Here is a 17,500-nt window from a genome sequence, read left to right as displayed (position 1 = left end):
TGGTGTAATGTATTAGCTAACAAGACGCAGGCTTCTAAAGATACTTGTACACTACCTTGGGAACTTGGCTCCACTCCAGGGCCTCTCTCCTCTTCTCTCCCCCACTCCACTCCACTCCCCTCCCCTACTCTCCTTTCTCTGCTGCCCCTCCTCTCGTATCCTCCACACTCCTCCTCCTCCCCTCACCTCCTTCTCCTCCTCCCTGTTCGCCTCTCGCCTTTCTTGTTGCGGCTCCCATCTGAAGGCAAGTCAGGAAAGCGAGGGGCACTATCATCTCAGCGTAGGGCTTTATTTGCACCTTCATTACTGAGCCGCCGGGGCTGGAATCCCAGCCATGTGTGTGTGTGTGTGTGTGTGTGTGTGTGTTTTGTGGTTTGTGTGTGTGTACATGCTTGTGTGTATGCATATGTTTGTGTACGTACAGTATGTGTGTCTCTCTGACTGTGTGTGTGTGTGTGTGTGTGTGTGTGTGCACATTGCTCTTTGAGCTTTTTGTTCCCTGAGGCACGTCCCTGGCATACGAGACACACTGCCCGACTCGACTGGGCTCGCCTTGGTCCTGCCCGCGGAGGAACAATGGGGCATCGGCATTAATAACCCCCAAGTGCCATGTGCCTCCACACACCACCCCCTGTGAAGGTCTCCGCAACTAACCAACTAAACACACACACACACACACACACACACACACACACACACACACACACACACACACAGGCAGAGGATGAACACGAGTCAACATATGATAGAGGCAAACACACATATTGGCCTGAAGGGACTAAGAGGAGACATTAAACATAATGAGAATAATTTGAGGTAAGAGGTGTGCAGATGGGGAGAGACTAAGTCCACTGTGCCATGTATGATGGATGCCTGCTCAGTGGCCAACGTGTATAATAAAGCAGTGATATATGTGAGGTGGAATGTTGCCGTATGTGTTATGGCTATTAATGACAGAAAATGGCCTTAGATAATTAAAATAGACTAAACTAGATGTGATCATTTTATACCTTTGGGATTGTCTTTAGGTGTTCAGAACAATAACATATTGTGTACTGTATGTGATAAAATAATGATACTTTTGGGAAACACAATGGCTATTTTACCAGCCGCTACGATGTTGCTGCAATTTTTAAATTATGCAATTTTCTGGATTTAATGCAATGTATAATATTTCTATTTAATTGGTCTAGCTTCTGTTGAATTAATGCAGTTTAGCTATTATTGCTGGAGTGGCAGCCTAATATGGTACTTACACATATTTTACTTGTATTCTGTTACAGTAAAAATATTTTGATATATCTCACATAGTGCCAATACATGCAAATGAATGCAAATCTCAACTCAATACTTTGGGTCAAAGGCTGTGTAATAGGCTACACATTCATTGAGCTTTTAGTCTATAGTTCAGTCAAGTAAGTAACTGGTGCCTGGCTGTAACATCACATGCTTTCTGAATGAGGATGACACAGTTTCAGTGCTGCAACTCAATTGTACTTTATAGTCTGTCTGGAGCATTCCTCCCACACACCTTTAAGGTCAAAAATATCCATTCTGCTATAAAGCCTAGTGATATGTGCCACTGCAGTGCAATCTATTCTAGTCCCTTGGGGCATGTCTCTTGAGCCTAGCACAGGGTTGTCAGGCATTTTTGTCTCACCTGTACGGCACCCTCGGCCTCCACGAACCAGCGGCGCAGCATGGCCTGCATCTGGCCGTCGGTCAGCTCGCCGCCACCTTCCTCCCGGATCCGCCGCTTCACCTCGGACTCCAGCAGCAGCCGCCGCAGACGCCAGTAGAAGAACTGCCGTGAGCTCTGCCACTCCAGGATGTCCTGGAACACACACACACACACACACACACACACACACACAGACATATTCAGTGTACATGATGTGCCCAAAAAAAAAAAAAAAAGACACATACTCAATTGTGCATAAATAATAATATACACACACAAACCACAAAAACAAACACAAATATAAACGCAGATATATCTGCCAAAACACACACACACACACACACACACACACACATACACAACATAACACAGACACAGTGTCCCACACACACCATCAGGTTCACACACATATAACATATATATATATATATATATATATATATATATGACATCCTAGAAGAGCTTAGGTGGGAGATGAGGCTCCCTGCTTACAGATCACACTGACACTGTCATACTGGCACTTCAAGAGGAGAGCGAGAGAGAGAGGGAGAGAGAGAGAGAGAGAGAGGGAGAGAGAGTGAGAGAGAGAGAGAAGAAGAAGAGGAAGATGAAGATGTGTTAAGGGCATCTGCAGACTCCTCTCTCAGCTGGCTGCAGTAGAATAGAGGAGCTGCTTCCACTTGGCCCATCACAAGAGTGCTCATTCATACTGCAACAGTCTCTCTCTCACACACACACACACACCTCACACACCACCTTCTCCTTATTCTCACCTCTTTCTCTCCATACTTCTCCCTTTTTCAGTGTTCTTTTCCATCTCTCTGCAGGCCCTCCATCCATCCATCCCCTCCCTCCCTCCCTCCCTCCCTCTCTCTCTCTCTCTCTCTCTCTCTCTCTCACTCTATGGCCACTGATGGATAGAGTAATGGCTCCCCAGCCCATCTAGATGTCTAGCTGCACAATCTCCTTGATACCAATCTGTGGGCTTGTTCCCAGGCTGAGCCCTATTGCTTGTGGCTGACGATATATCCCATATCATCCCGATCAATCACAAAGTAAAGAGGAGGCTCAGAGCTGTGGTGTCTGCATGCATGGTGGGGTTTTTTTGGGTGGGGGTGGTGGGGATTGTGGTGGTGGTGGTGGTGGAGTAATTTAGTGTATGAATGAATAAATAGATGGATATTTCCAGGCGCTAATCTTTCAGATGACTAAAATACTTCTCTCCTGTGAAGCAGCCCATTGTGGGAGATGAGAGTTAGATTGGATGCCTCCCCTGGGGTGCGCTCTCCATTAACCAAGGTGATATAAACAGGTAATCAGAAGATAATTAAAAGGCTCACTCTAGCCAGAAAGTGATCTCGAGGTGGGTTGGTGGTGAGGTGGTGCAGGGTTGGGGGGTTGGGTCTGGATGGGCAAGGGGATTGGGGTGGTGAGTTTTTTTTTTTTTTTGGGGGGGGCTTGTGGCACCAGCGTGAGGGTGGGAGGCACAGCCGCCGAGCAGCCCACCGAGGCAGCACGATCCAGGATCTCGAAAAGAGGGAGCCAAAAAAAGAAGAAAAAAACTCTGAGAGTTCACTGGCGCGCATACAGGTAGGTTATCAGATCCCGCCACACGCGATTAAGTTCCATTTCAAATAAGCTGACAGAGAGAGCCTGCCAGTTAACGGGACAGGTGTCACCGCCTTTGACGGGAGAGACTGTGTCGGTGTTCGCTGCCACTGTTAGCCATTAGCACCAGTCAGCTAGGGTTCTGCCAAGCCTGCCCACCGCGGATAACGCCTTTCTCCCAGAAGCGCGCCAGGCGCGTCATGGAGGTCGCATGAACTGCAATCGCCACCTGGTGGTAGATAGGGTAACAGGAAGTCCCTTCAAGGGCTTTCAGGGCGCCCCAAGTCCCAAGGGCTTGTTGGTCGCTAACCCGGGGCGCCAGGAGAACAAAGGCGGCCATGTTAGAAGAGAACACAGGCGGAGAGAGGAGAAAAGCTTAATACAGGTGAGGGGGGGGATAAACAAGTTGTAATGCTGTGGTCTGGGAGATTCACCATGACATTGGTAATCAAATGTACACATATTCAGAGATTATTAGTGTTTGTAACCTCTGCAGAATTCCTCTTAAAAGGATAGAGATTTAGGTGTGGTGTGAATCAACATCAAAATAAAAGGAAACAAAAAAAGGCAAAGACCTCAGGGTATGAATTCCCACATCTCATCTTCGAAAGCAACGTGTGTGTAATGCATGAATGAATAAATAGATGGATATTTCCAGGCTTAATCTTTCAGATGACTAAAATACTTCTCCTGTGAAGCAAGCCCCATTGTGGGAGATGAGAGTTAGATTGGATGCCTCCCCTGGGGTGCGCTCTCCATTAACCAAGGTGATATAACAGGTAATCAGAAGATAATTAAAAGGCTTCACTTCTAGCGAGTGACGCCGAGGTGGGTTGGTGGTGGAGGTGGTGGTGGGTTGGGGGGTTGGCTCGGGATGGGCAAGGGGATGGGGGTGGTGAGTTTTTTTTTTTTTTTTGGGGGTTGTGGCACCGCGTGAGGGTGGGAGGCACAGCGTCGAGCAGTCACCGAGGCAGCATGATTGTGATCTCGAAAAGAGAGGGAGCGAAAAAAAAAGAAGAAAAAAAAACTTCTGAGAGTTCACTGGTGCGTGCTACAGGTAGGTTATCAGATCCGCTGCTACGCATGTTCCATTTCAAATAAGCTGACAGAGAGAGAGCTGCTAGCACGGGGACAGGTGCCGCTCGGCTTTGACGGGAGAGACTGTGTTTGTGTTCGCTGCTAGCTGTTAGCCATTAGCACTAGCCGCTAGGCTCTGGCGCGGCGCAGCCGTCTCACCGTGATAACGCCTTTCTCCTGCATGCGGCCAGGCGTGTCATGGAGGTCGGCGAACTGCACCGCCACCTGGTGGTAGATAGGTAACAGGAAGTCCTCGCGCTCTTTCAGGGCGCTCTCCAAGTCCTTGCGCTGTTGGTCGCTAAGGTCCGGGGCGCCTGGTGAGAACAAAGGCGGCCATGTTAGAAGAGAACACAGGCGGAGAGAGGAGAAAGCGACACAGGTGAGGGGGATAAACAAGTTGTAATGCTGTGGTCTGGGAGATTCACCATGACATTGGTAATCAAAATGTACACATATTCAGAGATTATTAGTGTTTGTAACCTCTGCAGAATTCTCTTAAAAGGATAGAGATTTAGGTGTGGTGTGAATCGAACATCAAATAAAGGAAACAAAAAAGGCAAAAGACCTCAGGGTATGAATTCCCACATCTCATCTTCGGAAAGCAACGTGTGTGTAATGCATGAATGAATAAATAGGAAAATAAAACGAAAGGCAAAGAGGAACTAAAAAATGTCCCATTTACAGGGACAAACAGTTATTTCAATAGTACGGTGTGGACCACTACCTCTAGTACCAATGGTCAAGTTCACTCCATTAGTTTTGAGTTTTATCTCCAAATGCCGATAGCCATTAGGTTTTGTGATGATGTTTGCACACAGTGCGACGTCTCTATATCGACAGAGGGAATGCGCGCCACTACACACACTTATACATGCAGAAGAGCATGTTCCCAGACAGGCTTACACACACAGAAGCAAAACACACACACACACACACACACACACACACACACACACACACACAGAAAGAGAGAGGGAGAGATAGATAGAGAGAAGCACAGCGGCACTCAGACTCAAACACAAATGCGCGCGCACACACACACACACACCCAAACATGCCACACACGCACACACACACACACACACACACACACACACACACACACACACACACACAACCACACGAGGCCAAGCTTGGAGCGTTCGTCCACGATGAGGGCTCACTCAGTGGACTTGGCCAAACAATGTGGCCTGCCAGCTCGGGCAGCGATTAAGATGACATTAACAAATATGTCAATGTCTATTTTCTGCTCAATTTAAAGCCTCACCGCTGTAAAGATTGCCTCGCTCTCCCAGGGAGAATTCAGACAGAGCACACAAAATGAGGAGAGGAAGAAAAGAGAGGATAGCCAGAGAGAGAGAGAGAGAGAGAGAGAGAGAGAGAGAGAGAGAGAGAGAGAGAGAGAGAGAGAGAGAGAGAGAAATAGAGAGAGCAATAAAGAAAGAATGAAAGAGTGAAAGAAAGAAAAAAAAGAAAGAAAGCGTGTGTGTGTGTGTGTGTTATGTATGCTTGCATGTGGGGGAGCATTTGTCTGTCTGTCTGAGAGATAGCAGGGGAGGAGGCAAAGGGGACAGGAGACAGACCAATCGATACGTGTGAGTGGGATGAGCTGATAAGCACAAAGTATTTCTGCACGGATAGACACACAGACAGACAGACAGACAGACAGACAGACAGACACACACACACACACACAAACAGACACAGACAGACATGTCAACTGGTCAGGAGCTGAAGTCCCCCATACAACCTCAGCACCAAATATATGTACTGTATATGTGTATAACATTATTAAAACACACCCCCAACCTACCTCCCATCAACAAAGATGCTAAGACAGTCTAGTCTTGTGGTCCAAAGAACGTGAGAAAAACTGATGCATCTCGCAAATGGTTGTTTTAATTCTGCCCGTGCAAATGAAGTCGGTAAACAGACTAGGAGACTCAGGCTTGATGAAGCAACCCGGCACTTAAACGCCACATTTGCCCAGACCTTGTTAGTCCATCTAAACACATTCCCACGGGTCCTGGGCCTGCCGAGAGACTGATCCTAAATGCCCTTTAAGCGTTTAATCGGCTCAGTAATTACTTAAATGACCTCGGGCCCGAGGATCACTTGAAATAATTATGAATTAGGAAGGCAGGGAGAAAAGGACCTTTCCATTTGGGAAAATCAAGCGGGAAATCTCCTTGTTGAAGGCAGTCCTTTACCGTGGGCCTGTAGGGGCCAAGGAGTCAAGAGCACAGAGAGAGAGAGAGAGAGAGAGAGAGAGAGAGAGAGAGAGGGGTGGGGGGGGATGACCGCCAGGCATTTGGCCACTTGATTGCAGAGGACTGTGTATAAAACGGTATTTGTTCTACATTCAGGGCAGCTGTGAGAAAATGAAAGAGTGTGTGTGAGTGTGTCTGTGTTCACATGTGTATGTGACAGCAGATAATTTTCACCAAACGTAAGTATGAAAATCTCTGTCAATTTGCATGAATACATATACACAGATAACAAGAGCAGGTGTAATACTGTGATGCCAGTTTGTGTAGTATATGTGTGTATGTGTGTATGTGTGTGTATAAGTGTGTGTGTGAGTGTGTGTGTGTTGATATACGCTAACTGAATTACAGCACTGTGATTGTCAGAGAGAGAGAGAGAGAGATGATGGCACTGTTTATGTGGCTGCTTGATTATGTGTGCATCAGTGTCTGTGCCTATGTGCATACAGCTCGGTGTGTGTGGCTGCATATGTGTGCACATGTGGTTCAATTTGTGTGCCTGTGTGTGTGCCCCTGAGCGTGGATCTATGCCTGTGTGTGTGTGTGTGTGTGTGTGTGTGTGTGTGTGTGTGTGTGTGTGTGTGTGTGTGTGCGCTCTCCTGTATTTTGTATGAGTGAGTCTGTGTGTATGTGTGTGTGTGTGTCCGTGTGTGTGCCTGTCAGTAATGCAGTGCTGGCTCCCTGCTCCCTGCTCCCCCCTTGCCCATCAGCTGTGAGATTGATCTCTGTCAAAAGCAATCTGTCAGCCGGGCCGAGCCGGGGCGCCGTGGTGACGCTGACAGCAGATGCCTATTTTCAGCCGCGAATAAAATCAATTGCGGCAGAATGAAGAGCATAATCAGCCGCTGATTGATCTGCGGGCCCACAGATTGACACATTTCCCCGGGGAGAAGCGGCCTGCAAAGGGTTACCCCCGCGCCGCCGAGAAAGAGATAATACAGTTTGAGCACTGGCAGAGCCGCACACACACACACACGCACACACACACACACACACACACACACACACACACACACACACACACACACACACACACACACACACACGCACACACGCACACGCACACGCACACACACACGCACACACACACACACACACACACACACACACACACACACACACACACACACACACACACACACACACACACACACACACACGCTCATGAACGGATATACATTACACAGATGGACACAGACTGACATGGATGCTTGTTCTCCCCCAAACAAACACAAACACACTACACACACACACAGATAGAGAGGAGGAGAGAGGGAAGGGAGGGGGAGAGAGAGAGAGAGAGAGAGAGAGAATGTGAGAGAGACCATACAATAAGAGGGTAGCACAAGTCTTCCCCAAAACAATCTCTAATCTTCTCCAGAAAAGAGCATCAACAAGCCTGTACCATCAATGTACTGAATGTAGCACAAGCAAATTACATGCAAAATGGACCACTAAATTGGCAGGCGTACAATCTGCTAACGGTACTCCTCTTAACCCTTAAAGGAGTAGGAATGTTGAGAAATGAACATTCTAAAGAATATCTGGGTTCATTGAATTCAACATAGAATTTTAGAACCTTCAATTGTCGCGGAACTTAGAATGTTCAAAAACCTACACCTTTAAGGGTTAAACAGCTAATGGAACCTGTGGTGGAAGACATGGAACCATCAGTGTTTCATAATTCACAACCCTCATTATATTTAGGGAATAAATAAATATGTTAAAATAAACTGAACAATAAATAAATGTGGTATATGATATTTGTGGTCCTTTCTAGACATGAAAATATCAATGAAGGAATTATTTTATCTTAGATGAAAATACTCTCTAACACCAGTTCACAAGCAAAAAGGATGACAATCTCTGTTTACTAATCACAAAGAGACTCCAAACACACCCTAATTAAAATCTAATTGACCACCACGCAGAAACACTAATGCATCTTTAATGTACAATATCTACAATATGAATACCGGTAATCTACAATATGAAACTCCTCTTCCACTCAGAAATTGCTACCATGCTGAGATTGAGCCTTTACAGTTAATATTAGATCTTCACAGAAAAGAAAAAGAAAGGAGTTTGTGGTTGTATATGATGAAACAGCAGGTATGGAGTTCTTTTGCATCATTATACACGCAAAAAACGGTAAAGCTCTCTTCAGGGTTGATTCTGGGTTTTTTTTTTTTTTTCAAAATGTTTTTAAAAAAAAATAAAAAATAAAAATAGAAACAGCCATGGTAATACAATTTCCAATCCATTTTACCCAATGAGTTATATTGTTGTTTGTTAGTTATGTGTAGTTATGTGTAGTGTCTACGTAAGTAGTGGTGATTTCCGAACAATAAAGTTGTTACACTCAATGTTGCCTACTTCAACCGTAAATTTGCAAATACGGTGGCCAAAAAACACTATGTAGGGTCTGCATCTGACAAGCAAACAAACAAGCTAACAAAAAAGCACACACACAACTGAATGAGCGTGTGCCATGAGCGTGGCTAGAGTGACAGCTGGCCAGGGCCAAGATGGCAGAAAGATGTTCTGTAATGCTGGCCATGGGAGAGCTGGAGCAGCCAGCGCAGCCACATTCATTTCAGAGCTGTTCAGGCCTGATGTGGCGCCACGCAGACTGATAGGTTTGGGTACTCGAGTGATCACATACCAACTCACTCTTCTGTGTATGTGTCTGTGTCTGTGTGTGTGTGTGTGTGTGTGTGTGTGTGTGTGTGTGTGTGTGTGTGTGTGTGCAAGCAACACCCCAGTGAGAACGTGTTTAGGAGACAGTGTGTGCATTCATGTGAGTAAATGAACACACAATATCTCCAGTATATGTGTGTGTGTGTGTGTGTGTGTGTGTGTATGTAATGACAGTGTTTGTCATGTGTATGTATGTGTGCCCAGATGCTGGTGGGGGCAGCAGCAGTGTGGATTGGCGGGGGTTAACCTGCGGAGAGCCCCCCCCCAATGAGTAAGCATTCAGTGGCCGGGGCAAGATAAATGGAGCCGGCGCTTCTGCAGCAGTCAGCAGGAACCACGGCCCGCGGCTTGTTTGTGGCAAATGGAGTGCGCAAAATATCAAAGGCTAGCGATCCAGAAGACACCCGCGTTTGACAAATTTTAAATTAGCCAGAAAGAGAGAAAGAGAAAGAGAAAGAGAGAGAGAAAGAGAATGAGAGAGAGAAAGAAATGGGGTGAAATTATGCAATGCTTTGTGTTGTCGCCGACATGCTGAAATTCATACTCTGTCTATCGCTCTCTCTCTCTCTCTCTCTCTCTCTCTCTCTGTCACTTACTTTCATTCTCCTCTTCTCCCTCTTTATTTTAATCTCTGGTAATCGCTGGGGCTATTATCACCATTATGAAGACTGTTATTATTCCGTCTGCATAGTTCCAGTAACCACTACAGCACTGCTGGTGCTGGTGGTGGTGGTGGTGTTGCTGGTGGTAGTGGAGCAGGAGGGGGTCAGACTCGGGGAGACGGGCATCACGCGTGGCGTGGCAGTCGTCCGTTCATTTATCCCCTTTGACGGCAAATGCCAACATGGCTGCCCTTCTCCGCTCCTTGGACCCCTACCTCCTCCTCGCCCAAGCCCCCCTGCCTGCCTCCCTCCCTCCCCCTCTCCTCCACATCCTCCTCCTCCACTTCCCCAGCCCTCGCCTGCTGTCTGGCAGCCCCCCCGGAGGCTGTGGTGTAATAGGCTGGCATGAGAGACTGGCAGTGCGAGGCCGCTGCTTCTCGCCCTCTCTCGCAGTATTCCCCTCTCAGACGAGCTCTCATGTCCACGGGCAGTCCTGGTTTGGCTCTCTGCTGCCTGCTTCTTCTCTCTCTATTATTTGCACACCCTCCTTCCCTCTTTCTCTCCTCCGCTGTCTCTCTCCTTTTGCTCTCACACCATTACTCCTCTAGCTCGCGGCGACGGTGGCGGACGCTCTCTTTTTTTCGCCGGTGTGGAAAACAAACAGAGATCTCCGGTAGCGGTGAGCCGAGAGCCCCGCGTCGGTAATGATTGCACGCCGGACGCAGCAGAGGCGCCTGCAGCCTGCTCAGCCCCGTGTGGGTGTGTGTGTGTGTGTGTGTGTGTGTGTGTGAGAAAGAGCAAACGCCTGTGCTTACAGCTCGCCACATTTTACACACGATTTCTCCCGCAGCATCCGCCAGCTCCAAACAGTAGCAGTTAACCTCCTCACAGCCACAGGGAGCATGGGGAGAGAGAGGAGCAGTGTGTGTGTGTGTGTGTGTGTGTGTGTGTGTGTGTGTGTGTGTGTGTGTGTGTGTGTGTGTGTGTGTGTGTAAGCAACAGTGCTGGGACGTCTGCTAGGACACCCAGAGGAAACCTCACAAATACTCTTCTGAATGAATGGGCAAAATGTCCTATGGATTTAGAATGGAATGTCATTGAAGTTCCTGTGGGTGTAATGGCAGGCGTGCCAATACTTATATCTATGTAGTGCTTATGTATGTGTGAATGTGTGTATGTGTGTGTGTGTGTGTGTGTGTGTGTGTGTTCCTGACTATGGAGCTGCTAGGTGCTGGTTGGCTTGTGGTGGCGGCTCTGAAGGACACACTAACCCAGCTGCTCCTTCAAACTCTTGTACGGATGGTCCACACGCATCATGGTCTTCACCAGGTCCTTCTTACGGAACTTAATCTCCACTGTGCCCTCTGGCTCCAGAACACCGCCACTAAAACGCCAGACAGACAGACAGGCAGACAGGCAGACAGGCAGACAGGCAGACAGGCAGACAGGCAGACAGACACAACAGAGATGATTCAGATATGGCATGTTTGGAAATCCTTTAATCTTTTTGCTTTGCGATGCTTGCAAAGTCAAAATCAGAAGATTTTGAGATAAAAAAAAACCTTTTGAACATTAAAAAAGACCAACAAACTAATATGTTTACCTCTTAATATGTTTATGCTGGTAGTGGTTAGAGATGAAATTGGTCCAAATTACCACATTGTATACGATGAAATTACTAAATTAACACGTTCCCATATTTCCCACATAGCAGCCATTTCACGCTGCTGTCTGTGGTGTCTTACCGGCTTTCCACATCGGCGTACATCTCCATGTGCTCGGGATTGATGGTGGGGTCAATCACCACCCAGGAGCCGCCCCTCAGCTCGGCCTGCGGGGGAATGTAGACCAGCACCGGCTGCCGGTACTCCCTCAGGCCGTCCACTATGTAGGCCCCGAACTTCAGCACCTGGTCATACATGTCTGGGGAGAGAGAGAGAGAGAGAGAGTGAGAGAGTGAGGGAGAGAGAGAGAGAGAGAGGAGAGAGAGAGAGGAGAGAGAGAGAGAGAGAGAGAGAGAGAGAGAGAGAGAGAGAGAGAGTGAAATGGAAGAAAATAAGCAGATGTATTGTAGCTAAAAGCGATGTTGCAGCATGGTGGAAAAGGACTCAAGGGGCAGATTGAGGGGGAACTGGACTTTTGGCTCTTCTTTGCTTTCACAGAGTCAGACAATGCACTGTCTCAATGCTGAATCGTCTTACTGTCCCTGCCAAGTGCCAATGCCTACAACAGCAACAATGACTTTCATCTGTGCTGCTCAATAGTGTGCAGCACACATGCTCTGTGTGGATCCTGACTAGCAACAAAAACAGCAGTGGAATGGCCTTCAGAGAGTGTGGGTGGAGCGTGTCGCTGGGTGTTTGTGCCGCCGAGCGCCAGGCAGGGACCCTGGTGTTAATTTCCAGCGCATTTCATGCATGGCGTCTCCTCAGCCCAGGGGTCAGAGCCGGTTCACCCCCCCCCTCTCCCCTACGCCACCCTCCGTAATATGCCCGCCACCGAAATGACTCTGCCAAAACCAGCCCCATCCTTATTCCAATCCTCCTCAGCCTCCACTAATTTAATTTCTACATTATGCTGAATAACCTTTGCAGGGGAGACTGGGCGAGGGAGACTGAAAGAGAGAGAGAGGGGGGGTCAGGGTAGAATGGTAGTGGCTTTTTGGCCCAATCCTGGATTCTTTTCACCTTCCCCCAGTCTTTTTCTTTCTCTCTCTCTCTCGTTACTGTATAAATTAGACTGCCTAGACCGCCTAGTAAGGAGTTTTCTTTTTTACTAATGTCAATTTACAGCCTAGCAAGAGCTGCCTCTAATCTTTTCCTACTCATTACACACAATTTCCAAGTCGTTTGCCCGACGTAGCGATTGGCTCCTCGCGGTGTGTGCAGTGAGGGGTGCGCTGATTGTTTATTATTTATTTATTTATTTATTTACTTATTTACATCGTTCGCCCGCCCGTTCTCCTCTTCCCCTAGACCCCGCTTTGCTCCAGCATTTTCCCAATGAATAATCAAAGTCCCGCTGGAGCAAGTGGGTAGGTTCTAGGCAGACGGGCGAATGAGCTAACCTGAGTCCCCCCACCACCCCCCACCAACCCCTGCCCCCCGCCCCCGCCGCAGCATATGCGCAGGATCGTATGCAAACACTGCACGCACACCTCCACAAACACAACGCAGCCAGACCAACTCACACAGCTGGGGAATAAGGGGCTGGGGCCCACCACATACTGAATACTAATGCAACTGCACAAAAACTAAACAAAACAAAACAAAACTGACGCAGGCCACACAAAAACAATTCAGATAAGACACTATAAACCAAACCTTCTCTGTGAGGATGACTCATTCAGCAATTTACTGCCCTGCATCCATAACCACTGTATGCTGTGTATTGTAATACTATGTTTACACATTTATGATCATACCAAAAGACTTTCAAACTAGCAACATTTGGAACTAAAACCTGTTATGATCAGAGATTTACAACCTGTCTGAGATATTTCCCTGTCTATGAAATGACTTGATTAATCAGAAACATCTAAAGAAACATCTCAAATCAATAAGGGGTGGAGGAGATATACCCAGGTGCTACTAACTGCTCTGAATACTAGCTCATCACACACACACACACACACACAAACATGCACACATACTGTACACACACACACTCACACAACCATGCACGCGCAGTCGCGCACACACACACACACACACACACACACACACACACACACACACACACACAGTCAATTCCCACCCCTCATCAGGCTACCGAAGCACTAGACGGGCACTCCCAGAATGCATTGCGCTCACCTCTCCTTTTGTTTTGCTGGCTGACTACAGGGAAGCCCAGCAGCCCATGACTATCAAAAGCAGAGCAGGACAAACAAAATTAATTAAACAGCGGCGTGTTTGACACCTAGCTGTCTCCGTTTAAAAAGCTATTAAAGTGTGCGCTGACACGCTGTCTCCAAACAGACACAATCCGGCATACACAAACTTACACACACACACACACACACACACACACACACAAACACACACCCACACACACATTCTTCTGCCCAGAGCAATCATGCCAGGACTAGCTGAGAGGGGGGACGGAGAGCAGGGGAGACAATACCCACGGCCAACTCATTTCCATAATTCAAAGCTCGCCAGCCTGGTGCTACTGTACATGCGGTCATTGCCACTTTAGAGTGAAAACTAAAGGCCCTGAAACCAGGCCCTGATGGACACCTCTGCCTACTGCAGCAGAGTGGTTATAGGGAGTGGATAAGACTGTATGGAGGTGGAGCAGGCCAGAGTGGTAAGTGTGGCTGGGTGGAGGTGGAGTAAAAGACAGAGGTGGGAAACTCCAGTTTCAGATACTGGTGTTAAAAAAGTCCAACCACTTATTTGTTCCATCCATTCCCTAAACAGACGGATTCTAAATAACACAACTATTCAACCATGTCTATCAACTAGTTAGAGTAATCAGGACATTCACTTCCTGAAGTCAGTGTGTTCCACCTCTGGGAACCAGGCCCTGATGTACATCTATAGCTACTGTAGCTTTAGTTCAGTTCAAGTGCATTGTCATATGTATCAAGAATACAATGACATACTTGTGCTCTGGCTCTCTTTACCAGACATAAAAGAAGTATTGTCACAAGAACCACCATTCTGGCAGACAATCACCGTTCAGTCATCATTTAGTATGGTTCAGTAAATACATACAATAAATACACCAGAACGTCCAGATGTGCAGCTGGGGGGTCTGGGGGAGGATGACTCTGGACGGAGGTGGGGGCAGGGCAGAGTGGTCATTGTGGCTGGCTAGAGGTGGGATAAGATGAGGGGGCATCAGACTGACCTTTCATGCCGCCAGAGAAACCCCTCCAGTTGGCGAAGACCATGAGCGCCAGACCTTCTCGGTTCAGGTCCTTGATGGCCTGTGCTGTTTTGAAGGCCGAGTCAGGGAACCACACCTGGCCCGCCTGCTGGATTATCTGTCAGGGAGAGAGGGGTGAAAGGTCATGGACTCTCAGAGGTCACAGAGGAGGTCAATAAAGGGTCAAGGGACACATTTATAAGGTAACAGTCCTGATTCTCATTTTGAGGTGCTAAAACAGCTGAGGCTCTCTCTGGCATCTTCATTTATATACTGTAGTTTCACTGAACAAGCACTGGTAGCTAAACATCTGTTCACATCTAGCTGCCGTGTGCTTGTGGTGGGGTTCAAGGCACGTACCTTGGCCTCTGAGTCCAGGTTTGCAGGGTCCGCAGGGACCGACAGCTCCACACATCTGGTTTCCACAGCGACCACTCCTGTGGGGATGCCTCCGAGCCTGTGGCCAAAATCAATGTTCATCAAAACGCACAACTGTCAAAATGTCATTGATATGACAAAGCACAACGTACGTACACAAAGTAAAATCACACCGACACAAAAAAACATCTGAATAACAAAAAGTAAAAACTTTAAAAAGAAATAATTTACATCCAACACATTACGCAGGGAAAGGGTTTACTTGTTATTACGCTTCATTTACCATCAACAACCCCTCTTTGAACATCTTGCAAATCACCTGAGACTATTTGTACACACACGCTGCCACATAATGCACCATTATCTCCCAATAGCTCCCAAGCATTACTGAGGAGCTTTATAAAGGGTAAGTAACAAAATGATGACCTTTTCTCAAAAAGAGGTAAAAAGGCAAAAAAACAGATCATAATAAGAGAAACATACAGACAGAGTGAGAAAGAGGAAGAGAGAGGGGGGGCACAGAAAGAGAAAGAAAGAGTCAGAGGCACAGTGCCTTCATGTCTGTACAAAATATTCATTATGGAAGCCAATCTGAGGGCCACTGACAGGGCCTGGGGTAATTGTTGTGTTTTTCATTAGAAGAGGAAATGAGCATCCGGAGGTGAGATGAGGCTGAAATGGGCTCATCACGGCCGCAACGTCTATGTGTGTGTGTGTGTGTGTGTGTGTGTGTGTCTGTGTGTGTGTGTGTGTATGATGCTTTGAGATGGGACACTGAGCCCCACACACATCCCTTCCAGGACCAAATTGTCCCGACTCTTATAACAACCCCCCCCCCCCCATCCTCTTTCTCTCTATTCCACTATTACTGGAGAACATTGGGATGAAACTGCTCTGGACAGAAAAAGATTGCGGAGATGAGAAAGAAGAAGAAAAAGAAAAAAAAATTTGCAGGACAAACAAAAAAAAAAGAGAAAGAAAAGAAAAGAAAGGGAGAAAAGAAAAGAAAAAAAAGAGAAAGAAAAGAGAAAGGGAGAAAAGAGAGAGAGGCCGGGTAGGGGGATGAAGAAAATGAAAGGGAAGAGTCTAAACGAGAACATGATGAGAGTGCAATCCATTCCATCCTGGGATGAGGTGCCCATGAGAGAAAGGGACAAAAGAACGACAAAACAGAAAGATGATGGTGGAACAGACAGAATAAAAGAGAGAGGGAGAGACCAAGGGAGAGAGAAAAAGAGAGAGCAAGACAGAAACAGAGAGAGAGAGAGAGAGAGAGAGAGAGAGAGAGAGAGAGAGAAAGAGTGTGCAATGGAGGATATTGACAGCCAGAGAGTGTTCCCGGTACTGAAAAGCATTGGGCAGTGTTTGTCATGGCGGGGTCAGTCTGTGATTGTGTTTGTTTGAAGCCAAGAGGTGACGGGGTGGGGGTGGAATGAGGAGAGGGGCCAGTGGGCAGAGTAAATGTTGAATGGCCGGGGCCAGAGTCGTGGCCCCCACTGCCCTCATCCTCACAGGCCCTTAGAGGCCCTCTGGGGTCAGACCTCATCTCTGCTGCCCAGGGCTCAAAAGAAGCAGGGCCATCACAGGGGAATGGAGGGACCGGAACAGAGGGAGGGAGAGCGTTAGGGAGAGAAGTGAAAGATTGAACAAAAAACTAAAGGAATAGGAGGGAGAGGAAGAGAGGGGGAAGGAGGGAATGAAATGAGCAAAGAGAAAACATGGAGGGAGGAAGAAAGGGAAAAGGGAAGGAATGAGTGAAAGTGTGTTAGTGTGTGTGTGTGTGTGTGTGTGTGTGTGTGTGTGTGTGTGTGTGTGTGTGTGTGTGTGTGTGTGTGTGTGTGTGTGTGTGTGTGTGTGTGTGAGTGAGTGAGTGTGTGTGTGTGTGTGTGTGTGTGTGAGTGAGTGAGTGAGTGTGTGTGTGTGTGTGTGTGTGTGTGTGTGTGTGTGTGTGTGTGTGTGTGTGTGTGTGTGTGAGTAAGTGAGTGAGTGAGTGTGTGGGTGAAAGGGGGAGTGTGTGTGTGTGTGTGTGTGTGTGTTTTATGTGTGTGTGTAAGCAAGTGAAACAGGGCAATACCTTGCTCGACCCACCACCACTGTCTGTGCCCAGGGCTGCATGATCTCCTGGAACGAGCCGTGGTCAAAGAAACCACTCTGCCACTGGCCTCTGGCACCTGCAGGAGGGAAGGAGAGAAAGAGAGAGAGAAAGAACGAAAGAGAAAAAGGGAGGGAGAAAGAGAGAGTCAAGTCAAAAAACCCTGAAGCTAGAGACTTGACAACTGCTGCTTCAGGCACAAGGTACAATTAAAAGCACCCCA

At 47.5% G+C, this 17,500-nt stretch overlaps 1 protein-coding gene across 1 annotated transcript in view; it reads right to left on the bottom strand.

Moving 5' to 3' along the window:
• LOC125308904 (acetyl-CoA carboxylase 1-like) overlaps positions 1-17,500 on the bottom strand; it is a 74,935-nt gene that overhangs the window by 6,289 nt on the left and 51,146 nt on the right. The window contains 7 exon segments of the mRNA XM_048265550.1: positions 1,661-1,834; positions 4,526-4,680; positions 11,207-11,319; positions 11,681-11,858; positions 14,790-14,925; positions 15,168-15,264; positions 17,260-17,356. Coding sequence (XP_048121507.1) covers positions 1,661-1,834; positions 4,526-4,680; positions 11,207-11,319; positions 11,681-11,858; positions 14,790-14,925; positions 15,168-15,264; positions 17,260-17,356 — 950 coding nt within the window.

The sequence above is a fragment of the Alosa alosa genome, chromosome 15, assembly GCF_017589495.1.
Source record: "Alosa alosa isolate M-15738 ecotype Scorff River chromosome 15, AALO_Geno_1.1, whole genome shotgun sequence".
NCBI lineage: Eukaryota > Metazoa > Chordata > Actinopteri > Clupeiformes > Clupeidae > Alosa > Alosa alosa.
Note: the sequence above shows the minus strand (reverse complement) of the source record. Positions and strands in the feature narration are given on the sequence as shown.